This window comes from Hemitrygon akajei, chromosome 29 (assembly GCF_048418815.1).
Source record: "Hemitrygon akajei chromosome 29, sHemAka1.3, whole genome shotgun sequence".
Taxonomy (NCBI): Eukaryota; Metazoa; Chordata; class Chondrichthyes; order Myliobatiformes; family Dasyatidae; genus Hemitrygon; species Hemitrygon akajei.
Window position 1 is genome coordinate 48645352 of NC_133152.1, and position 25856 is coordinate 48671207.

The window sequence follows — 25856 nt, forward strand, 5'->3', positions numbered from 1 at the left end:
GCATTGAGGTAGAACAAGGTAAAACAATAACAGAATACAGAATAAAGTGTAACAGCTACAGAGAAAGTGCAGTGCAGGCCTTAATGGGGTAGGCTGCAAGGTCAAGAGTCTATCTTATCATACTAGAGAACCATTTAATAGTCTGGGGCTAGAAGCTCTCTTTGTGCCTAGTGGTAGGTACTTTCAGATTTTTATAACTTTTGCCTGATGGGAGAGGGGAGAAGAGAGGATGTCTGGGGTGGATGGGAGCTCCTATTATGCTGGCTACTTTCACCAGCATACCAGAGGTAATTTCATTGTGGAGCACTTGGAGACCTACAGAATACATAAACACTAACTTTTGTTTCCAGGATCTTGAAGGTGGAAGAATTTTATCCTGAAACATATCGCATGGATGTGAAAAGTGAACGTCTGGCTTTCCTGGAAATTATGGGAGGTATTATTTCTTCCCAGTCTATTGGAATATTGCCTTCATCAGGCAGGCATTGAATATTAAGTTTGGGAAGTTTTGTTACAAATTTTAAAAACACTTGTTAACCACATAACAAAGTGCATTTCTGGTCACCGCTCTGCAGGAAGGATGTGATTCCACCAGCAAGAGTGCAAAGACCCCAGGACATTATTCCCTAGAGCACGGGGCAATGAGGAGAGATTTGATAGAGGTATCCAGAATTACGAGGGGTATAGATAGGGTAAATGCAAGCAAGCTTTTTTCCCTGAGCTTGGGTGAGGCTAGGACCCTTAACCTCATAGGTTAAGGGTGAAAGGTGAAAAGCTTAAGGGGAACATGAGGGTAAACTTCTTCACTCAGAGGGTGATGAGTGTGTGGAATAAGCTGCCAATACAACTGGTGGCTGTGATTTTGATTTCAACGTTGAAGAGAAGTTTGCATAGGTACATGGATGATAGGATATGGAGGGCTATGGTCTGGGTCTAGGTCGATGGGAGTAGCCCTGATCGATAATTTACTCATTCTCCTGTACAAACCAAAGGTCATCCATCTCCTGCTCCAGATCCCTAACACGGTCTTCAAGGAGCTACAGCAAGGTGCACTTCATGCAGATGTAGTTCCCCAGGAGAATCTGGGTCTCCCAGGTCTCCAACATCTGGCATGAAGGACACACAACGACCATTTAAACTACCGACACAGTAAATTTAACAGAAACTTACCCAGAGCCAACGTCTTTTCCGAGCCGAAGCCTCCTTTGAGTCAAAGCCTGACACTCCCACTCCCACCTCTGGCCCATTCCCAATGATCTGACAGCAGAAATAATAGATAGGATGAAAGTTGATGAGGAAGCGGTGTGGTCCTAACCAAAGAGAAATGTTTGATCACATTGCTTGCACATGAATGTACATCAATATGACATTAATATCCCAATAGATTTCGTGTCCAACAAGGATGAGAAGGTGCAGCTTTGAAAAATGTACAGAGTCAGTCAGTGAATGTGTAGACAACTCTCCACAAGTGACAGGGAGTTCTTCCACACAGAGAACGGCAGGTTCCTGGAACGAACCACAGGGTAAAGTGTGGAAGCAGATACAAGCAGGGCATTAAAAAGGCTTTCAGATATAGGTGCAGGAATATGCAGGGAATGGAGAGATATGGATCATTGTGTAGGCAGACAGAATTAGTTTAACTTGGCATCGTGCTCAGCACAGATACGATGGACCGAAGGGCCTGTTCCTGTGCTGGTCCACGTTCCGCATCGAAGGTTTTCAATTCAGACTTGCCGCACTCCAGTCTGTTACTCCATAATCTCTGGAACCACCATCAGCAGCAGACCTCCAGTGGCACTGGGTATTAGTCTACAATGCTATGACTAACAACAGACCTCCAGTGGCACTGGGGATTAGTCTACAGTGCTATGACTAACAACAGACCTCCAGTGGCACTGGGGATTAGTCTACAGTGCTATGACTAACAACAGACCTCCAGTGCCACTGGGGATTAGTCTACAGTGCTATGACTAACAACAGACCTCCAGTGGCACTGGGGATTGGTCTACAGTGCTATGACTAACAACAGACCTCCGGTGGCACTGGGGATTGGTCTACAGTGCTATGACTAACAACAGACCTCCAGTGCCACTGGGGATTGGTCTACAGTGCTATGACTAACAACAGACCTCCAGTGGCACTGGGGATTGGTCTACAGTGCTATGACTAACAACAGACCTCCAGTGGCACTGGGGATTGGTCTACAGTGCTATGACTAACAACAGACCTCCAGTGCCACTGGGGATTGGTCTACAGTGCTATGACTAACAACAGACCTCCAGTGGCACTGGGGATTGGTCTACAGTGCTATGACTAACAACAGACCTCCAGTGGCACTGGGGATTGGTCTACAGTGCTATGACTAACAACAGACCTCCAGTGGCACTGGGGATTGGTCTACAGTGCTATGACCAGCAGAGGTGGGGTTGGCGTGTTCATGTTGTTTACCCTTTCTTCCTGGCCCTACAATAATCTGTAGGGCCAGAAAAAAACATTATGTTTTCTAGGATGGGTTATTTCCTTCTGCCGAAGGACTGTTATCCTTGTTTCTGTTCACACAGATGGGTCAGTCTGGATTTCCAAACCAGGTGGATCAAATCTGGGTCGAGGGATCTTCCTGCTAAAGTGTCCAGAAGACTTGCTGGACTTCCGTAGAAAGGTAGAGAGCGTGGAGCAGGACGCTAACAGCAGGATGAGTTACAGCAGTTTACCCTTCAACAGAATCGTGCAAAGGTAGAATGATACTGTCAGGGAGCCTGAAACATACACAATATACCCCCAAGGTACAATCGGACTGTCAGGCAACCTGAAACCTGTAAAGTACACACCAAGACTGTTAGTCAACCTGAACCCCTTACAATTCACTCCAATGAACAATCAGACTGCCAGGCAACCTGAAACCTGTAAAATACACACCAACATACAATCAGACTGTCAGACAACCGGAACCCTGTACAACACGTATCAAGGTACAATCAGACTGTCAGGCAACCTGAAACCTGTACAATACACACCAAGGTACAATCGGACTCTCAGACAACCTGAAACCTGTACAATACACACCAAGAATCAGGTCACACACATTACTGTGTGGCACATGTCTGGGTCAAAGGTTTCAGGTTCAGGACCCCTGTCATTGTCTGCCCCTCCTGTGTGCTACAGGCTCAGAAACTCAGACATGACTGTAAACATTTCTCACAGAAACACAGAAGATCTTGTGAAAACGTTTCAAAGGACAGCAGTGGTTCTCCCCCAATATTCATCCCTCAGCTGATATCCTATCATTGTGTCCGGAGGCCACATTTGCTTGTCAGTATTGGCTCTTTGGCCAATCATAAATCTGTATCCTCAAACTGCCACCTGTCCTCCCTCAGGAAATCACTTTGGATAGAACTGTAGGCCTGGATAGGCCTGTTCCAGCTGTAACAGGCCTCATAGTCCATCGTATTCTCTCCCAGTAGCTGGTCCATTGCTCTGTAGGTCACGGGCCTGATCTTCTCCAGGAACTGTGTAAATATGCTAAGAGTTAATCTCAATTAATCCTCTATCAATGACCTAAATCCATATCCCCTGATATCTGATTTCTCTTCCGAGGGAAACTCATCCCTTCTGTTTGTCCTATCTTGTGATGTCATAGTTCAGCTAACTGACCTCTCAGTCATCTCCTGTTTCCACCTAGCCCGTCTCTCCTTGCCAACAGGATTCCTCAATCCTTGGAGATTAGAAGAATGTAAGGGAAACTTTCTTCAAACATATAGGACCTAAGAGTGATGGGTGGGTGGGGGTCGGGGGCCTAAGGGTGATAGATGGGTGGGGTTGGGGACCAGAGGGTGATGGATGGGTGGGGGTTGGGGGCCTAAGGGTGATGGATGGGTGGGAGTTGGGGGGCCTACGTGTGATGGATGGGTGGGGATTGGGGGGCCTACGTGTGATGGATGGGTGGGGGTTAGGGACCTAAGGGTGATGGATGGCTGGGGGTTGGGGGCCTAAGGGCAGTGCATTCCAGACCCCCACAACTCTCTGGGAGAAGAAGTTTTTCCTTAACTCTGTCCTAAATGACCTACCCCTTTTTCTCAAACCATGCCCTCTGGTACTGGACTCTCCCAGCATCTGGAACATATTTCCTGCCTCTATCTTGTCCAATCCCTTAATAATCTTATATGTTGCAATCAGATCCCCTCTCAATCTCCTTAATTCCAGCGTGTACAAGCCCAGTCTCTCTAACCTCTCTGCGTAAGACAGTCCGGACATCCCAGGAATTAACCTCGTGAATCTACGCTGCACTTCCTCTACAGCCAGGATGTCCTTCCTTAGCCCTGGAGACCAAAACTGTACACAATACTCCAGGTGTGGTCTCACCAGGGCCCTGTACAAATGCAAAAGCAAAAGAATTTCCTTGCTTGGGGTTGGGGACATAAGAGTGATGAATGGGTGGGGTTGGGGGCCTACGTGTGATGGGTGGGTGGGGGTTGGGGCCTTAGGGTGATGGATAGGTGGGGGTTGGGGGCCTAAGGGTGATGGATGGGTGGGGTTGAGGGCCTACGTGTGATGGATGGGTGGGGGTTGGGGGCCTAAGGGTGATGGATGAGTGGGGGTTGTGGCCTTAGGGTGATGGATAGGTGGGGGTTGGGGGCCTAAGAGTGAAGGATGGGTGGGGTTGAGGGCCTACATGTGATGGATGGGTGGGGTTAGGGGCCTACGTGTGATGGATGGTTGGGGGTTAGGGACCTAAGGGTGATGGATGGCTGGGGGTTGGGGGCCTAAGGGTGATGGATGGGTGGGGGTTAGGGGCCTAAGAGTGATGGATGGGTGGGGGTTGGGGGCCTAAGGGTGATGGATGGGTGGGGTTGGGGGCCTACGTGTGATGGATGGGTGGGGGTTGGGGGGCCTATGTGTGATGGATGGGTAGGGGATGGGGGGCCTACGTGTGATGGATGGGTGGGGTTGGGGGCCTACGTGTGATGGATGGGTGGGGTTGGGGGCCTACGTGTGATGGATGGGTGGGGATTGGGGGCCTACGTGTGATGGATGGGTGGGGATTGGGGGCCTAAGAGTGATGGATGAGTGGGGGTTGGGGGTTGACAGGGAAATGTTCAGATGTTTTCACCATTGGAAGAGACACAGGTACAGTACAGTAGCAGCATTGGGGTGTAGTGGTTAGCACAATGTTTTACAGAACCAGCAACCCAGATTCAATTCCCGCTGCTGCCTGTAAGGAGCTTGTACGTTCTCCCAGTGATCACGTGGGTGCTTCAGTTTCCTCCCGCAGTCGAAAGATAGACCGGTTAGTAGGTTAATTGGTCACTGTAAATTGTCCCATGATTAGGCACTGCTCAAAGGGACAGAGGGGTCTGTTTCTCGCTGTATCTCAAAAATAAGTAAATAAATACAGGGTTGGTCATTTAAAATGGGTCTGCAGAAATGTCTTCCCTCAGAGGGAGTTAAATCTCCGGAATTCTCTATTGCCCAGGGCGATGGAGGCCGGATCATTAGGTGGGAATGGATAAGCCCTTAATGAATCGAGGAACTGAGGGTGATGGGGAGCTGACTCCTGTACCAATCAGCCCTGATCGTAATGAACACTGGGGCAGCACAGATGGGCCGAGTGGCCTTCTCCTGCTCCTGGTTATTTGTTCCTGTGGGCCGGTGGGCAGTGTGTGTCTCAGCGGAGGTTGCTCCCTCTCTGCAGATTGGTATGAGAACTGCTGCTGGCATGAATGGAGTCAGGAAGTGACAAAGCTCTCACTCCTCTCGTCCCGTGGATTCCAACTACACTGATTTTGTTTCTCACCAACAGATACCTGGACAAACCACTACTCCTGGAGGGGAGGAAGTTCGATGTCCGCTCCTTCTTCCTGATTGCCTGCACCTCCCCTTACATGATCTTCTTCTGTCATGGTTACGTGAAATTGTCATGTAATAAATACGATCTGCTCTCCGATGATCTGACAAGTCACCTGACTAATCAGGTGGGTTGAACAATATCCTCTGGCATTTTCCCTTCTGAATGATAACATTTATAAATCAGAAGTGTGTAGATAGTTCTGTAGATGCTACAGCATAAAGTATCGATAACTGGACATGGGGCAGTGTTAGTGCAGGAGGACAAAGTGCAGACAGATCTACGGAAGGGAGTTTGACAAATCTACAGGAGATAATTGGCTGTGTAACTGTTAGAATGGAGAAGGGACAACCAGTGTATGTGGTGGATTTGAACCCTAAGAAGGTCCTTGTTAAAATCCCACTCAAGCAATTATTCTGTAACATTAAGGCACATGGGACTGGGAGAACGTGCTGGCATAGATGGAGAGTTGTTGAACAGCTGGTAGAGGGAGTGGGAATAAAGGGGATGGCAATCAGTGACCAGTGGGATACTGCAGGGAGCACAGGGCTTTCACATTATGGGTCGGTTTGTCTGCATGAGGGGAACAAATGCAATCTATCTGAGTTTGCTGATGACACAAAACAGGTTAAACTGTGAACGGTGAGAACACAGAGGGGCTCAGGGCACTTTAGACAACCTGAGTGCACAGATTCATCTTCAGTAGAAAATAACATGAACATAGAGTAAATGTGGAAGTGTGTGAAGTGTTCATGCACGAGGATTTCTTCGTACACCAGTCAGTACTGTAGTAACAGGCAGGTCCTGTGAACAGTTAATAAGTCAGGTATGTGGATAGGGAAGCCTTCGACAAAAGCAAACGGGACAGGCTCAGGTGAGCAGCAGGGTAAATTGGGCTGAATGGCCTGTTTCACAAAAAAGTTTATTATCACTGAGATAAGTTGTAAAATTTGTCATTGTTACAGTGAACCTGGTTCTGATTCTGACTCTGTTCTGTGTAACCACACAGTTCAAAATAATATTTCACCAAGTGACAGTAAGTGACTTGAAAACCAACCGATCCATCTCAATTCCAAGTGTAAATAACCAAGCAACGTTTCATGACAATTATCATTTCAAATAATACAAACTATTACATTATCAAGCTAATTTGTAATGAATCAAATGGCATCAGAGTGATTTATTAGTTACTGATGCACCATTAATAACTCTCGGAGATGGGAGGCAAATGATAGGCTTTTATTAGCAGCGAGAGACCACGATTAGTAGCGAGACCACCACACAACATCCTGGAGACTGAGGGAGGAGCAGTGCCTCCAATCGCCTTTATACAGGGGTCTGTGGGAGGAGCCACAGGAGCAGTCCAGACAGGTATATGTAGTTCACCACAGTTACATACATTCCTGTATTAACTTGCCAGTGTTCCAATACCCTCTATCCCCACTGCAAGGGACCTGCTCTTCTCCTGAATTACAATTCCTTTAAGTCAAAAAGCCTTTGGTATTGAGAGTAGCCACAAAATTCCTATCACATCATTTAGTCATTACAGATGCTGTCATTCTAACAGGCTACATCGCCGTCTGCTATGGGGGAGGCAGGCTGGGGGGAGGCTACAGAAATAAGCTGCAGAAGGCCGTGAACACAGTCAGCTCCATCATGGGCACCAGCCTCCCCAGCAGCCAGGACATCCTCAAGGAGCGATGCCTCATAAAGATGCCAAACATCATTAAGGACCCCCGTCACCCAGAACATGCCCTCTTCTCATTACTACCACCAAGGAGGAGGTAAAAGTGTCTGAAGACATACACTCAACATTTCAGGAACAGCTTCTTCACCTCCACTATCTCATCTCTGAACGGACAGTGAATCCATGAACACTACCTCACTATTTCTCCCCTCTGTTGTTGCACTATTTATTTAACTTTTTTAATATATATACAGTTTTTATTATGTATTGCAATGTACTGCTGCTGCATAACAAATTTCACGACTTATGCCGGTGATCCTGACTCTGTGCAGAGAGAGCAGACATTGATGACAGGAGGCAGGCTGTGTTTTCATTGCAACACAAACCAATCCCTTCTCTAAACCGAGAATTCAAAGGAGTCTGTAGATTCTCTGTTGTTTGTGCGTGTCTCTGCAGTGCACGGGGAATTGTGCAGCTGAGACTGGGGCAGCCCAGCTCATTCAGGGCAGGTGTTCATTAGCACCGAACCAATTACCCAGCAGCCCCAGAGAGGGGCCAAAAATACCCACATCAACAGCTTTCCCAAACTCTCCCAGTATGACCACCTCTCCACACTTTCAATTGATCCGTTTTAATTTCATTGAAGATTATGAAGCAATTGTCATGGTTTGTAAAGAACCTGACTCTGAACAATTCTTGTCGGAGTTTCAATCCCTTGAGACACAGGCTCGGGTGGAGCAGTTTGAGTATGTTCCATAGCCGTGCTGATTGCTCACATTCACTGATGTTTCCATTCAACAATAACGGACATTTTTGTTGGTTATTCAACATTGGCTTACCCTAGTAAACCTTGTGCTCCACCCAAGGCTGCTTACCCTAATAAACCTTGTGCTCCACCCAAGACTGCTTACCTTAGTAAACCTTGTGCTCCACCCAAGGCTGCTTACCCTAGTAAACCTTGTGCTCCACCCAAGACTGCTTACCTTAATAAACCTTGTGATCCGGCCAAGACTGCTTACCCTAGTAAACCTTGTGCTCCACCCAAGACTGCTTACCCTAGTAAACCTTGTGCTCCACCCAAGACTGCTTACCCTAGTAAACCTTGTGCTCCACCCAAGGCTGCTTACCCTAGTAAACCTTGTGCTCCACCCAAGACTGCTTACCTTAATAAACCTTGTGATCCGGCCAAGACTGCTTACCCTAGTAAACCTTGTGCTCCACCCAAGGCTGCTTACCCTAATAAACCTTGTGCTCCACCCAAGGCTGCTTACCCTAATAAACCTTGTGCTCCACCCAAGGCTGCTTACCCTAGTAAACTTTGTGCTCCACCCAAGGCTGCTTACCCTAATAAACCTTGTGCTCCACCCAAGGCTGCTTACCCTAGTAAACCTTGTGCTCCACCCAAGACTGCTTACCCTAATAAACCTTGTGCTCCACCCAAGGCTGCTTACCCTAGTAAACCTTGTGATCCGGCCAAGACTGCTTACCCTAGTAAACCTTGTGCTCCACCCAAGGCTGCTTACCCTAATAAACCTTGTGCTCCACCCAAGACTGCTTACCCTAGTAAACCTTGTGCTCCACCCAAGACTGCTTACCCTAATAAACCTTGTGCTCCACCCAAGACTGCTTACCCTAGTAAACCTTGTGCTCCACCCAAGACTGCTTACCCTAATAAACCTTGTGCTCCACCCAAGGCTGCTTACCCTAGTAAACCTTGTGCTCCACCCAAGGCTGCTTACCCTAGTAAACCTCATGATCTGGCCAAGACTGCTTATCCTAGTAAACCTCATGATCTGGCCAAGAACACCCTGAACTACCAGATGTTTGCCTGAGGTTTCCTCGCACTGGTTGTCTGCAAACACACCAGCTAGAAATTTGCTCTTTGCCCAATGAGTGAATTATTGGTCAATGAAAGGAGCAGGTTTTGACAAGCGTGGTTTACCGCATTGCACATTCTTGCAGAGAGCAGCCGGTATATTCCTCCTGAAATAGCTGGGACCATCAGTAAGGAGGTAAATCTTCATGAGAGTTACGCTTCCTAAATTCAGAACAAATTTAGCTGTGTGGAATGAGCTTCCTGTAGAAGTAGTAGAGGCCAGTTCAGTTGTGTCATTTAAGGTAAAATTGGATAGGTATATGGACAGGAAAGGAGTGGAGGGTTATGGGCTGAGTGCGGGTAGGTGGGACTAGGTGAGATTAAGAGTTCGGCACGGACTAGGAGGGCCGGAATGGCCTGTTTCCGTGCTGTGATTGTTATATGGTTATATGGTTATAAAAACTGGTCTGATTGAAGGAAAACAGAGTCATAATTATAGAATCATAGATCTTAACAGCACAGAAACAGGCCCTTCAAAGTTCAAAGTAAACTTGTTATCAAAGTACATATATATCATCATATACAACCCTGAGATTCATTTTCTTGTGGGCATACTCAATAAATCTACAGAATAAAAACAATAACAGATCAATGAAAGACTTTCTAGTCCATGCCAAGCTGTTAAACTGCCTAATCCCATCGACCTGTACTCAGACCATAGCCCTCAATATCCCTCCCATCAATGTACCTATCCAAACTTCTCTTAAACGTTGAAATCAAACTCATATCCAACACTTCCTCTGGCCGCTCGTTCCACGCTCTCACCACTCTGAGTGAAAATCTTCCCCCTCAGGTTCCCCCAGTTTTTGGTTGAGAAAAGCAAACATTCACCAGCACTGAGGGAAGCACGTCAAAGGAAATTCATTTTGTAAGATATCCAAAGGTACTCTATAGGAGCATTATCAAACAAAATCGTGCGATTCAAAGTTGCCCAACATACTGTGATAGAAAGGGAACAATGTGGTCAAAGAGCCACCGGCTGCATTTGGATACAGACACACGGATGAGAGGGATCAGAAATTTGCCAGTGCCCCAACACCGGAAGCATTTAGGAACATACACATGGATGAGAGGCATCAGAGAGATCAGAGATTTGCCAGTGCCCCAACACCGGATGCATTTGGGAACAGACACACAGATGAGAAAATTCAGACAGATTGGAGATTCGCCAGTGCCACAATACCGGTTTGCCAGTGCTCATTAGCTGGCAGAATAAGTGAGGGGCGGTCACACCAACAACAAAGGGCCATCCTCTGGCCCAGAAGTAACAGCCTGTAGCTTTGCAACCTAATCTGTTCCTCTCTGAGGTACAGTTTCTATCCCCAGACCCCTGTGATTTCTTCCTTACTGCCTGTCCATCACTGCCACAACTACAGGCCTGAGGTGCCCTTTCACCTCTGCCATTCGATGGTTCACCTTGCATTTTCCAGAAGGTCTGCTGGTCTCCTCACCGCTCTGAAGAGGCGGTTTGATTTCACTAGTTTCCGTCTTGTGATTTTTGTTTCACCCACAGGCCATCCAGAAAAAGAACCCCAGGTATAGTGACATGAGGGAGGACACAGTCTGGTCAATGGAACACCTGAACAACTACATTAATGAGAAGTACATGCAAGCAAAAGGTCTTCCAAAGGACTGGGTCTTCACTGTGTTTGCTGTAAGTGTGCATTCCCTACCTGCTGCTCTCACCAGATGGTGCTCTGTAATCATATCTATATACACTGGCCTTTACTGATCCGGGAATGAAAGAGTTAACTTGTAATGAGTCTTTGATAGCTCTGAGCCTGTACTCACTGGTGTATAGAAGAATGAGGGGGAACTCATTGAATATTGAAAGGCTTAGATAGAGTGGATGTGGAGAGAATGTTTCCTATAGTGGGACCAGAGGGCACAGTCTTAGAATGAAGGAACATCCATTTAGAACAGAGTTGAGGAGGAATTTCAAAAGCCAAGGGGTGGTGAATCTGTACAATTCATTGCCACAGACGGCTGCGGAGGCCATGTCATTGAGTATATTTAAAGCAGAGGTTGTTAGGTCCTTGATTAGCCAGGGTGTCAAAAGTTATGGGGAGAAGGCAGGAGATCTGGGTTGAGAGGGAAAATAAATCAGCCATGATGGAATGGAGGAGCAGAATCGATGGGCCAAATGGTCTTATTCTGCTCCTGTGTCTTATGGTCTAACTGGATTGTGTTCTGGTCGCTAGGCTGGCAATGAGAAGGGATCCCATGATTTTTAAAAATATTGTCAGATGGAACCATTGAACAAACTAGGAAAGATAGTTCTAGATGTGAGTGAGGGCACCTCCTGACTCTGGGTCAGTGATGGTTTCCATAGCAACATGTGCTGCCTCTGGCCTTTTGGCCAGTCAGACAATTGTTTTCAAACTAAGGCTGCAGGTTATCTGTGCTTCGTGCTGAATGGAAGCACTGATTCAGTGGTTTTATTTATTTATTTAGAAATGCAGTGTGGAATAGACCCTCTGGCCCAACCACCCACACTGCCCAGCAACCCCCAAGAGCCCCAATTTAACCCAAACCTAATCACGGACAATTTACAATAACCTACCGGGCAAGGCTCTGGACTGTGGTGCGCACTGGGGAAACCCCCCCCACCCCCCAATGGCACGGGGAGGACAGTGTGTGGAATATGTGGAATGTTCTGCCCCAGAAGCCAGTGGAGGCCAAGTCTCTGGATGCATTCAAGAGAGAGTGAGATAGAGCTCTTATAGATAGCGGGGTCAAGGGATATGGGGAGAGGGCAGGAACAGGGTACTGATTGTGTATGATCAGCCATGATCACAGTGAATGGCGGTGCTGGCTAGAAGGGTCGAATGGCCTACTCCTGCACCTACTGTCTGTTGTCTATTGACAGAGACTTCTCACAGTGGATGCTGGGATTGGACTCCAAACTCCGATGCCTCAATCTGTAATAATGTCGTGTTAACGCTACAGTGTTGGGGATGAGGAGCATTTGTCACTGATAGGGATAGGCCTGTGGCTCCTTGATGTATAAAGTCCACCAATGCTGCTAGACCTAAGTGAACCTTTGGGTGCTAAGGTACCCTTCTCTTCCTAACTCTGAGGATGGGAGAGCTTCTCTGTATGACCTGCTGCCTCAGGCACACACAGGATCAAGGATCAACTTTATTCACCATTCACATTTACGTGGATTAGGAATTTGCTGTGGTGTGTTGTTGTAACATGCAACAAAAACAAGATTTAACAATTACAAAGAATTATATAAAAATCAAGTTAGAGGTTAAAGTAATAAAATGTGCATAAATACATAAATACCAGCATGTATTTACAATATAAACAGCTTTATAAATAGTGGTTAAAGTGTTTTACAGAGCATTGCAGTGATTGGGGTAATGGATGGAGGAGGCATGGGGTAAGGGGGTTAACTAGTGTGGAACACTACCCGGAGAATCCATAATAGCCCACGAACGGGTCAGGCACTACCTGACTTCGGATTCTGAGATGTGGATTAGGGATCTCTAGCCAGACAGATGTGGACTTTTCATAGACTCAGGACTTGCCAAGGTTCTTTACACACTGCACAGTGTTTTAGAAGAGCTGTCATTTAACAAAGGGAAAAGAACAATTAATTAGCAGATGGCAATGTCCGGCAAACTATAACATAAACGGGTCAGATAACTTGTGTTAGAAAATCATTGGCCAGAACTTCAAGAAAACCCCTTTGTTTTTCTGAAAACTGCTGCAGAATTAGGACGTGGTCCCATTGGGATCCTCTACATTCTTTGTGAAGAACGGGCAGTTTAATGCCTTATCCAATGGACCCCACTTGTTGAAGTGTAGCACCCACAGGCTCAGCCTGGCATTGGATCTCGTTTCTGGCATGATAATTAAACTTACAGCCTCTAGCTGTTTCATCTTCAGCCTGACCCAAAACAGGCTGCAAGACCCTTTAGCAGGGAGTTGGATAGGTAACCAGTCAAAGACTTTGCAAGGCTACAGGGTGGTGGTATCAGTGAGCTGCTCAGGTAAAAGTTGTCACAGACAAGATGGGCCAGAAGGAGTCCTCCTGACCTCTAATGCTCTGTGATTCTATCACTCCAGGGGGAGTAGGAATGTTGTGAGGGGATGATGGTAGGAAAGGGGTAAACAGAGTACGAGTGCTCTCCCTTGGAAATGAGATCAGGAGCCTGAATGAAAAAGTGCTATTGAAAACTCTACACCTTCCTTGCAGAAGAGAATGCAGCAAATCATGGCACAGTGTTTCTCTGCTGTCAAGGGGAAACTGGAATGTAAACTTGGCTTGTTCGATCTATTGGGCTGCGACTTTATCATTGATCACGACTTCAAGGTAATGTCCTGTTTCCTCCTCTGTCACCAGCTTTGCTTCATTATCAGAGTCCAGGCATTTATTCAGAATCAGAATCAGGTTTAATATATCTGGCATATGTTGTGACTTTTGTTGTGTTACAGCAATAATAAAAAAATTATAAATGATAAAAAGATTTATAAATTAAATTAAGTAAAAAGAGAACAAAACAATATTCAGGTAGTCTTCATGGTTTCATAGTCCATTCAGTAATCTGATGGCAGAGGGGAAGAAGCTGTTCCTGAAACGTTGAGTGTCTGTCTTCAGGCTCCTGTACCTCCTCCCTGATGGTAGCAATGAGAAGAGGACATGTCCTGGGTGATGGTGGACCTTAATGATAGATGCTGCCTCTCTGAGGCATCATCTTTTGCAGATGTCCTCAATGGTGGGGAGGCCAGTGCCCATGATGGAACTGACTGAGTTTACACCTTTCTGCAGCGTTTTCCAATCCGTACCAGATGGTGATGTAACCAGTTAGAATGCTCTCCACAGTACATTGTGTACACAACATAGAGGGAACTTTGGCTGCTTCGAAAGCCCAATGTGTGCTGCACCTCCACTCATCACAAAACCTTTGTACTATAGTGTGAAATCCTTTATGTGCCCCTACCTCAGGCAGCTGATTCCACACCCCCATCCCCTTCAGCATGGTCTTCCACCATGGGCCCCTCAGACTCACACTGCCCACTCCAGCTCCCAGCATGCATGCTTATCAGATCTCAGGGAAGTATATGGTAACATATACCTCCTTTGAAAATAAATTTACTTTGCAGTTTGAACGTTGGCCGCTGGCCTGTGGTGAGGAGTATATCACATCACTCCCACTCCCCAACTACAAATTTGATTATTCTCCCCCACCTTCCCATCCAAAAGCTCCAGCAGCCAACCCTTAACCTGCCCCTTCTCCATCACCTTGCTCCTACTCCTAACCCATGACCTCTGACCCCTGACATTTCTTCTTGAACATTACACATATCACAATACAACCAGAACCAAGTCCCTAAGGTGCCTGGGACCGTTCAGATCATCCTGGAGCTGCAGGAATGGGGGTGGTTTTCCACTGTGATCCCACTGACCAAGGTGACCTTGGAGACCCCAACTTCCTGGGTACAGATCACATGAAAACACAGTTGACTGGGTTCACTGAGAATTCACTGGGACGGAAAGGGCCTCGCTTCCTAAGCTTAATTATCCTGCTGACATCCTCATTTGCCCAAGATGGTAATAGCACTTTCCTGGGATCTTAACACCAGCAGTTGGCAGGTAACCAGTGAGTGACTGACTGCTCAGCTTGGCCCCATTAGCTGGCTTGTAAAACAGTTAATGAGTGGGAAACAGCGACCTCTAGTGGACATAGTGGTGAAGCTCATGCTGGAAGCAGTCAGGGAACTCGGTGACTAACTAGATCCACAGTGTTCACCTCTCAAGAGTCGCAGAACCACATGCAGAATACCACAGGGACAGGGAGTTCAGTAAATGACCAGAGCAGGATCAGGTTTATTATCACTGGCATTGTGTATCTCGTGAAATCTGTTCCTTTGCAGCAGTTGTACAATCAAAATTACTACAAGCTGCTCATGTAAATAAACAGTGCAAAAGACAGACAATAAGATAGTGTTTTTGGGTTCAGGACTGTTCATAAATCTGATGGCAGAAGGCAAGAAGCTGTTCTTAAATTATTGAGCGTGGTTCTTCAGGCTCCTGTACCACCTCCCTGATGGTAGTAATGAGAAGAGGGCATGTCTCAAATCAGAATCAGAATCAAGTTTATTATCACTGACCCATCATCCTTAAAAACGATGACACCCTCTTGGGCTTGGCCTAATGAGGATGTTCTTGATGGCAGGGAAGGTTGTTCCCATGATGGAGCTGGCTGTAGAGGAGGTTCACCGGAATGATTACCAGAATTCATTATGAGGAGCGTTTGATATCTCTGGAATCCAGAAGGATGGGGGTGGGGGGGGGGGGGGGGGAGTCTCACTGAAAGGCCTGGATAAAGTGATCAGGGACATATTTCTGCCATCAGTATAAGAGTCTAGGATCTAATGGCACAGCCTCAGTATAAAGGGACGTCCCTTTAGAACTTAAGCTGACGAGAAATTTACTCAGTCAGAGGGTAGTAAATCTATGGAATTCTTTCCTTCAAAGGGAGGGCTGTAGAGGCCATCATTGAGTGTATTTAAGGCAGAGACTTATAGATTCTTGATTGACCATAGACCATAGAAAACTACAACACGTTACAGGCCCTTCGGCCTACAATGTTTTGCCGACCATGTAACCTGCCTAGAATTTCCCCACCGTATAGCCCTCTATTTTTCTAATCTCCATGTACCTACATAAGAGTGTCTTAAAAGACCCCATTGTATCTGCCACTACCACCTTCGCTGGCGGTGTATTCTACACACCCACCACTCTCTGTATAAAAAACTTACTGGTTAAGGAGTTAAAGCAGGAGAATGCGTTAGAAACAAAAGTCAGCAATGATTGAATAGTAGAGCAGACTTGATGGGCCAGATGGTCTAATTCTGCTCCGATATCTCATGGTCTTTGATCGTAAAGCCTGATGGATACTTCTCCATCAACCACCAACAACAGCTGTACCTGTCAGTCTCAACATTTACCACTGGGTTACCTCCTTAATCAGGAGAGATTACCAAAAAATTAATTCATTTGTTGTGTCATCATCCCTGGAAAGTTCTCATCCTACTAGGTCAGCAACAAGTATCCATCTCACACATAGAGTCATAGAGAAATACAGCACAGAAACAGGCCTTTTGGCCCATTTAGTCCATGCCAAACCATTTAAACTGCTAAGTCCCATCAACCTGCGCTTGGATAATAGCCTTCTATATCCCTCCCATTGCAACCTTTCCTGTGCCATGGACCAATATCATTAATCAAGGGGTCTGTGAACCTCAGGTTGGAAACCTGTGTTCCCATCCATGTACATATCCAAACTTCTCTTAAGTGTTGAAATTGAGCTTGCATGCACACCTACGCTGGCAGCTCATTCCACACTCTCACAACCCTCTGACTGAGGGTTTCCCCTCATGTTCCCCTTAAATTTTTCACCTTTCACCCTTAACCCATGACCTCTACTTGTAGTCCCACCCTACCACAGTGGAAAAAGCCTGTCTCCACTTACCCTATCTATACCCCTCATAATTTTGTATATCTCTATTAAATCTACCCTCAATCTTCTACTTTCCAAGGAATAAAATCCTAACCTATTCAATGTTTCCTTGTAACTCTGTTCCTCCTCTCCCAGCACCATCCTTATAAATTTTCTCTGTATTCTTTCAACTTTGTTTACATTGTTTTTGTAGGTAGGTGACCAGAACTGCACAGAATGCCCCAAATTAGGCCTCACCAACGTCTTGGTATGACTTCAACACAACATCCCATCTCCTGTACTCAGTACATTGATTTAAGAAGGCTGATGTGCCAAAAGCTCTCTTTACGACCCTATCTACCTGATTTGTGAATAGTGATTCTGGTGTGAAATAATTTGTAGTTGGTTTATTATTGTCACAGGTACTGAGGCACAGAGTGAAGCTGGGTTGGTGTGTCATCCAGACATCAGTACTGAGGTAGTGCATAAGGAACAAAAAGTAACAGAATGCAGAATGTAGAGTAATGTGCACAAAATGCTGGAGCAACTCAGCAGATCAGACAGCATCTATGGAGAGGAATAAACAGTTGTGCTTCCCTTCATCAGAATCCTGTGTTCAGTTACAGAGAGTATGCAGGGCAGGTAGACAATAAGGTGCATATAAGAATTAATACAGATTGTGAAAATCTTAGACACAGAAATAGAAAGACTTCTCTGCAAAATATGAACTAGACAGAGGTGGAAGATGGTGTTCCCGTCTCTACCCAATCCCGGACATGTGAGACGGGAAGGTGAGCAAGCTCACTGCTAACTCGGTTTTTGATGTATTCCAGGTCTGGTTGTTGGAGATGAATGCTAATCCATCTCTGCAGAGACACTGTTCAGTTCTCAAAACAGTCATTCCTAAAGTCATCTACGAGGCTCTTGGTAAGATTATTATTGCTTTGATCATTCTGCTGTAGAAATAGATTGTGGCATAGATAATTTTCCAAGCAGTGCAGGATTGATTTTATAAACTAAAGGAACAGAGGATCTTAAAGACCACGTCCATAGATCCCTCAAAATTGCTGTGTTAGTTGGTAGGATTGTTAAGGTGTATGGGTGTTGGCTTTCATTAGTCAGGAGATGGAGTTCAAGAGCTGTGAGATAATGTTGCAGCTCTATCAAATTTGCTTAGACACACTTAGAATATTTAGTTCATTATAGGAAGGATGGGCAAGTTTTAGAGAGGCTACAGAGGAGGTTTACCAGGATGCTGCCTGGATTAGAGAGTGTGCAGAGGAGATTTACCGGGATGCTGCCTGGATTAGAGAGGGTGCAGAGGAGGTTTACCAGGATGCTGCCTGGATTAGAGAGGGTGCAGAGGAGATTTACCAGGATGCTGCCTGGATTAGAGAGAGTGCAGAGGAGGTTTACCAGGATGCTGTCTGGATTAGAGAGGCTACAGAGGAGGTTTACCAGGATGCTGCCTGGATTAGAGAGAGTGCAGAGGAGGTTTACCAGGATGCTGTCTGGATTAGAGAGGCTACAGAGGAGGTTTACCAGGATGCTGCCTGGATTAGAGAGGGTGCAGAGGAGATTTACCAGGATGCTGCCTGGATTAGAGAGGGTGCAGAGGAGATTTACCAGGATGCTGTCTGGATTAGAGAGGGTGCAGAGGAGATTCACCAGGATGCTGCCTGGATTAGAGAGAGTGCAGAGGAGGTTTACCAGGATGCTGCCTGGATTAGAGAGAGTGCAGAGGAGGTTTACCAGGATGCTGCCTGGATTAGAGAGGGTGCAGAGGAGATTTACCAGGATGCTGCCTGGATTAGAGAGGGTGCAGAGGAGATTTACCAGGATGCTGCCTGGATTAGAGAGAGTGCAGAGGAGATTTACCAGGATGCTGCCTGGATTAGAGAGGGTGCAGAGGAGATTTACCAGGATGCTGCCTGGATTAGAGAGAGTGCAGAGGAGATTCACCAGGATGCTGCCTGGATTAGAGAGGGTGCAGAGGAGGTTTACCAGGATGCTGCCTGGATTAGAGAGAGTGCAGAGGAGATTTACCAGGATGCTGCCTGGATTAGAGAGGGTGCAGAGGAGGTTTACCAGGATGCTGCCTGGATTAGAGAGAGTGCAGAGGAGATTTACCGGGATGCTGCCTGGATTAGAGAGGGTGCAGAGATTTACCAGGGTGCTGCCTGGATTAGAGAGGCTACAGAGGAGGTTTACCAGGATGCTGCCTGGATTAGAGAGGGTGCAGAGGAGGTTTACCAGGATGCTGCCTGGATTAGAGAGAGTGCAGAGGAGGTTTACCAGGATGCTGCCTGGATTAGAGAGGGTGCAGAGGAGATTTACCAGGATGCTGCCTGGATTAGAGAGGGTGCAGAGGAGGTTTACCAGGATGCTGCCTGGATTAGAGAGGGTGCAGAAGAGGTTTACCAGGATGCTGCCTGGATTAGAGAGGGTGCAGAGGAGATTTACCAGGATGCTGCCTGGATTGGAGAGGGTGCAGAGGAGATTTACCAGGATGCTGCCTGGATTAGACAGAGTGCAGAGGAGGTTTACCAGGATGCTGTCTGGATTAGAGAGGGTGCAGAGGAGATTTACCAGGATGCTGCCTGGATTAGAGAGGGTGCAGAGGAGATTCACTGGGATGCTGCCTGGATTAGAGAGGGTGCAGAGGAGATTTACCAGGATGCTGCCTGGATTAGAGAGGGTGCAGAGGAGATTCACCGGGATGCTGCCTGGATTAGAGAGGCTACAGAGGAGGTTTACCAGGATGCTGTCTGGATTAGAGAGGGTGCAGAGGAGATTTACCAGGATGCTGCCTGGATTAGAGAGGGTGCAGAGGAGATTCACCGGGATGCTGCCTGGATTAGAGAGGGTGCAGAGGAGATTTACCAGGATGCTGCCTGGATTAGAGAGGGTGCAGAGGAGATTCACCGGGATGCTGCCTGGATTAGAGAGGCTACAGAGGAGGTTTACCAGGATGCTGCCTGGATTAGAGAGGCTACAGAGGAGGTTTACCAGGATGCTGTCTGGATTAGAGAGGCTACAGAGGAGGTTTACCAGGATGCTGTCTTGATTAGAGAGGCTACAGAGGAGGTTTACCAGGATGCTGTCTGGATTAGAGAGGCTACAGAGGAGGTTTACCAGGATGCTGCCTGGATTAGAGAGGGTACAGAGGAGATTCACCAGGGTGCTGCCTGGATTAGAGAGAGTGCAGAGGAGATTTACCGGGATGCTGCCTGGATTAGAGAGGGTGCAGAGATTTACCAGGGTGCTGCCTGGATTAGAGAGGGTACAGAGGAGATTCACCAGGATGCTGCCTGGATTAGAGAGGCTACAGAGGAGGTTTACCAGGATGCTGCCTGGATTAGAGAGGGTGCAGAGGAGGTTTACCAGGATGCTGCCTGGATTAGAGAGAGTGCAGAGGAGGTTTACCAGGATGCTGCCTGGATTAGAGAGGGTGCAGAGGAGATTTACCAGGATGCTGCCTGGATTAGAGAGGGTGCAGAGGAGATTTACCAGGATGCTGCCTGGATTAGAGAGGGTGCAGAGGAGGTTTACCAGGATGCTGCCTGGATTAGAGAGGGTGCAGAGGAGGTTTACCAGGATGCTGCCTGGATTAGAGAGGGTGCAGAAGAGGTTTACCAGGATGCTGCCTGGATTAGAGAGGGTGCAGAGGAGATTTACCAGGATGCTGCCTGGATTAGAGAGGGTGCAGAGGAGATTTACCAGGATGCTGCCTGGATTAGACAGAGTGCAGAGGAGGTTTACCAGGATGCTGTCTGGATTAGAGAGGGTGCAGAGGAGATTTACCAGGATGCTGCCTGGATTAGAGAGGGTGCAGAGGAGATTCACTGGGATGCTGCCTGGATTAGAGAGGGTGCAGAGGAGATTTACCAGGATGCTGCCTGGATTAGAGAGGGTGCAGAGGAGATTCACCGGGATGCTGCCTGGATTAGAGAGGCTACAGAGGAGGTTTACCAGGATGCTGTCTGGATTAGAGAGGGTGCAGAGGAGATTTACCAGGATGCTGCCTGGATTAGAGAGGGTGCAGAGGAGATTCACCGGGATGCTGCCTGGATTAGAGAGGGTGCAGAGGAGATTTACCAGGATGCTGCCTGGATTAGAGAGGGTGCAGAGGAGATTCACCGGGATGCTGCCTGGATTAGAGAGGCTACAGAGGAGGTTTACCAGGATGCTGCCTAGATTAGAGAGGCTACAGAGGAGGTTTACCAGGATGCTGTCTGGATTAGAGAGGCTACAGAGGAGGTTTACCAGGATGCTGCCTGGATTAGAGAGGGTGCAGAGGAGGTTTACCAGGATGCTGCCTGGATTAGAGAGGGTGCAGAGGAGGTTTACCAGGATGCTGCCTGGATTAGAGAGGGTGCAGAGGAGGTTTACCAGGATGCTGCCTGGATTAGAGAGAGTGCAGAGGAGATTTACCAGGATGCTGCCTGGATTAGAGAGGGTGCAGAGGAGGTTTACCAGGATGCTGCCTGGATTAGAGAGAGTGCAGAGGAGATTTACCGGGATGCTGCCTGGATTAGAGAGGGTGCAGAGATTTACCAGGGTGCTGCCTGGATTAGAGAGGGTACAGAGGAGATTCACCAGGATGCTGCCTGGATTAGAGAGGCTACAGAGGAGGTTTACCAGGATGCTGCCTGGATTAGAGAGGGTGCAGAGGAGGTTTACCAGGATGCTGCCTGGATTAGAGAGAGTGCAGAGGAGGTTTACCAGGATGCTGCCTGGATTAGAGAGGGTGCAGAGGAGATTTACCAGGATGCTGCCTGGATTAGAGAGGGTGCAGAGGAGATTTACCAGGATGCTGCCTGGATTAGAGAGGGTGCAGAGGAGGTTTATCAGGATGCTGCCTGGATTAGAGAGGGTGCAGAGGAGGTTTACCAGGATGCTGCCTGGATTAGAGAGGGTGCAGAAGAGGTTTACCAGGATGCTGCCTGGATTAGAGAGGGTGCAGAGGAGATTTACCAGGATGCTGCCTGGATTAGAGAGGGTGCAGAGGAGATTTACCAGGATGCTGCCTGGATTAGACAGAGTGCAGAGGAGGTTTACCAGGATGCTGTCTGGATTAGAGAGGGTGCAGAGGAGATTTACCAGGATGCTGCCTGGATTAGAGAGGGTGCAGAGGAGATTCACTGGGATGCTGCCTGGATTAGAGAGGGTGCAGAGGAGATTTACCAGGATGCTGCCTGGATTAGAGAGGGTGCAGAGGAGATTCACCGGGATGCTGCCTGGATTAGAGAGGCTACAGAGGAGGTTTACCAGGATGCTGTCTGGATTAGAGAGGGTGCAGAGGAGATTTACCAGGATGCTGCCTGGATTAGAGAGGGTGCAGAGGAGATTCACCGGGATGCTGCCTGGATTAGAGAGGGTGCAGAGGAGATTTACCAGGATGCTGCCTGGATTAGAGAGGGTGCAGAGGAGATTCACCGGGATGCTGCCTGGATTAGAGAGGCTACAGAGGAGGTTTACCAGGATGCTGCCTGGATTAGAGAGGCTACAGAGGAGGTTTACCAGGATGCTGTCTGGATTAGAGAGGCTACAGAGGAGGTTTACCAGGATGCTGTCTTGATTAGAGAGGCTACAGAGGAGGTTTACCAGGATGCTGTCTGGATTAGAGAGGCTACAGAGGAGGTTTACCAGGATGCTGCCTGGATTAGAGAGGGTACAGAGGAGATTCACCAGGGTGCTGCCTGGATTAGAGAGAGTGCAGAGGAGATTTACCGGGATGCTGCCTGGATTAGAGAGGGTGCAGAGATTTACCAGGGTGCTGCCTGGATTAGAGAGGGTACAGAGGAGATTCACCAGGATGCTGCCTGGATTAGAGAGGCTACAGAGGAGGTTTACCAGGATGCTGCCTGGATTAGAGAGGGTGCAGAGGAGGTTTACCAGGATGCTGCCTGGATTAGAGAGAGTGCAGAGGAGGTTTACCAGGATGCTGCCTGGATTAGAGAGGGTGCAGAGGAGATTTACCAGGATGCTGCCTGGATTAGAGAGGGTGCAGAGGAGATTTACCAGGATGCTGCCTGGATTAGAGAGGGTGCAGAGGAGGTTTACCAGGATGCTGCCTGGATTAGAGAGGGTGCAGAGGAGGTTTACCAGGATGCTGCCTGGATTAGAGAGGGTGCAGAAGAGGTTTACCAGGATGCTGCCTGGATTAGAGAGGGTGCAGAGGAGATTTACCAGGATGCTGCCTGGATTAGAGAGGGTGCAGAGGAGATTTACCAGGATGCTGCCTGGATTAGACAGAGTGCAGAGGAGGTTTACCAGGATGCTGTCTGGATTAGAGAGGGTGCAGAGGAGATTTACCAGGATGCTGCCTGGATTAGAGAGGGTGCAGAGGAGATTCACTGGGATGCTGCCTGGATTAGAGAGGGTGCAGAGGAGATTTACCAGGATGCTGCCTGGATTAGAGAGGGTGCAGAGGAGATTCACCGGGATGCTGCCTGGATTAGAGAGGCTACAGAGGAGGTTTACCAGGATGCTGTCTGGATTAGAGAGGGTGCAGAGGAGATTTACCAGGATTCTGCCTGGATTAGAGAGGGTGCAGAGGAGATTCACCGGGATGCTGCCTGGATTAGAGAGGGTGCAGAGGAGATTTACCAGGATGCTGCCTGGATTAGAGAGGGTGCAGAGGAGATTCACCGGGATGCTGCCTGGATTAGAGAGGCTACAGAGGAGGTTTACCAGGATGCTGCCTGGATTAGAGAGGCTACAGAGGAGGTTTACCAGGATGCTGTCTGGATTAGAGAGGCTACAGAGGAGGTTTACCAGGATGCTGTCTTGATTAGAGAGGCTACAGAGGAGGTTTACCAGGATGCTGTCTGGATTAGAGAGGCTACAGAGGAGGTTTACCAGGATGCTGCCTGGATTAGAGAGGGTACAGAGGAGATTCACCAGGGTGCTGTCTGGATTAGAGAGGGTGCAGAGGAGATTTATCAGGATGCTGCCTGGATTAGAGAGGGTGCAGAGGAGATTCACCAGGATGCTGTCTGGATTAGAGAGGCTACAGAGGAGGTTTACCAGGATGCTGCCTGGATTAGAGAGGGTACAGAGGAGATTTACCAGGATGCTGCCTGGATTAGAGAGGTTGCAGAGGAGGTTTACCAGGATGCTGCCTGGATTAGAGAGGGTGCAGAGGAGGTTTACCAGGATGCTGCCTGGATTAGAGAGGCTACAGAGGAGGTTTACCAGGATGCTGCCTGGATTAGAGAGGCTACAGAGGAGGTTTACCAGGATGCTGCCTGGATTAGAGAGGCTACAGAGGAGGTTTACCAGGATGCTGCCTGGATTAGAGAGGGTGCAGAGGAGGTTTACCAGGATGCTGCCTGGATTAGAGAGGGTGCAGAGGAGGTTTACCAGGATGCTGCCTGGATTAGAGAGGGTGCAGAGGAGGTTTACCAGGATGCTGCCTGGATTAGAGAGGGTGCAGAGGAGGTTTACCAGGATGCTGCCTGGATTAGAGAGCATAGGTTGAATGTGCTGGGGCTCTCCTCTTCGGAGAGAAGGAAGCTGAGAGGTGACAGCTCCATAAAGTCACCTCTCATCCTCCTTTGCCAGAGCTGTACAAGATGATAAGAAGCACAGATCAAGTGGACAGCCAGAGAGTTTTTACCAGGGCAGGAAAAGCTAATAGGAGATGACATAATTTTAAGGTGATTGGAGGAAAATGCATCAAATCACAAAAAAAGGGAAAGTCTGCAGATGCTGGAAATCCAAGCAGCATACACGGGAAGTGTAAGAGGGATGTCAGGAGTAAGTTTTTTACACAGTGGTGGGTGCATGGAATGCCCTGCCAGGGGTGGTGGTAGAGGTGGTACATTAGGGACATTTGTGAAGCTCTTGGACAGGCAAGTGGATGATAGAAAAATGAAGGGCTATGTGAGAGGGACAGGTTAGATAGATCTTAGGTTAAAAGGTCAGCACAACAACATGGGCGGACTGTGCAGTAATGTTCTCTTTTCTATGTTAAATGATCACAGTGGTGTATTCAACAATATTCTTCTCTTTATTTTCAGAATTGGTAGTTGAGATATTCAGGAAATGCAATAAAGGACTAAAAGTCTTACCACTCCAGTCCCAGAAAGACTTTGTCTTGTTGCATAACAGTAATCTTCGAGGAAACCTCACAAGATCCAAGCCAGTCATTACAGAAAGGAACACGTCCCCTGCAGCTCTAAAGCAGCCTCTGTGTCCCTTGAACCGAGCTGCTAGCAAGCCTGTGAAGAAGGTGACTCCTTCATCAGATTCTGTGGCTGCTCCTGTAAAGATTCTGCGAAGCACAGTTTCCCTGGTCTCCTACAGGAAGCTGCCAGCTATACAACTCAGTCTGAACCTGTGCACAGAGAGACACGGCCACCACACCGAAGGGCAGCTCCGAGTCAGCAGAAACTTGGAACCCCTCAGACCAATGCCTTCTGTTGGGCAAATAAAACCCTTCCGCAGTAGAAGCCCCTTCATGAACTCCCAGCAAAGTCCCAGGCCCCAGGGCATCTCTTTGATGAGGAATACCTTTCACCCTCACTTCAACAAGATGGCTGCCAAAGCATCTGAGCTCAAGGGAAGACCCAAAGAGGAAGAAATGGCATCAGGTGATGCCGCCTAGAATGGCGTGGCTCTCTGAATAGTTCATTCACAAGAAGGGCCACCTCAGCTCTTGTTTACAAACCTTTAATGCTACAACATAGGAGCATTTCTCTCAGAAAGATCCACAAACCCATGGGAGTGTTGTAATGTTCATTCATTGTCCAGCATAATAGAAATATATCATCCTGAAATTATTTTCATTTGTAAACATCCATGAAAACAGAGGAGTGCCCTGAAGAATGAATGACAGTTAAATGTTAGAAACCCAAAGCCCCTCCAGCTCCCCCCCCACACACACAAGTAGCAGCAAGGCAACGACTCCTCCTCCCCCACCAGCGAAAAAGCATCGGTGCCCCCCACCGAGCACTCAAACGTGCAGCCAAGTATTAATAAAGACACAGA

At 47.7% G+C, this 25856-nt stretch overlaps 1 protein-coding gene across 1 annotated transcript in view; it reads left to right on the forward strand.

The window, feature by feature from the left end:
- Positions 1 to 25589, forward strand: part of LOC140718540 (protein polyglycylase TTLL10-like) — a 43411-nt gene extending 17822 nt beyond the window's left edge. Inside the window, exons 5-11 of the mRNA XM_073032502.1 lie at positions 351 to 436; positions 2562 to 2733; positions 5798 to 5969; positions 10919 to 11059; positions 13613 to 13729; positions 17693 to 17786; positions 24887 to 25589. Of these exons, the coding sequence (XP_072888603.1) occupies positions 351 to 436; positions 2562 to 2733; positions 5798 to 5969; positions 10919 to 11059; positions 13613 to 13729; positions 17693 to 17786; positions 24887 to 25473 (1369 nt within the window). The 3' untranslated portion in view covers positions 25474 to 25589. The remainder of the gene's footprint in view (positions 1 to 350; positions 437 to 2561; positions 2734 to 5797; positions 5970 to 10918; positions 11060 to 13612; positions 13730 to 17692; positions 17787 to 24886) is intronic.
- The last annotated feature ends 267 nt before the right edge of the window (positions 25590 to 25856 follow it).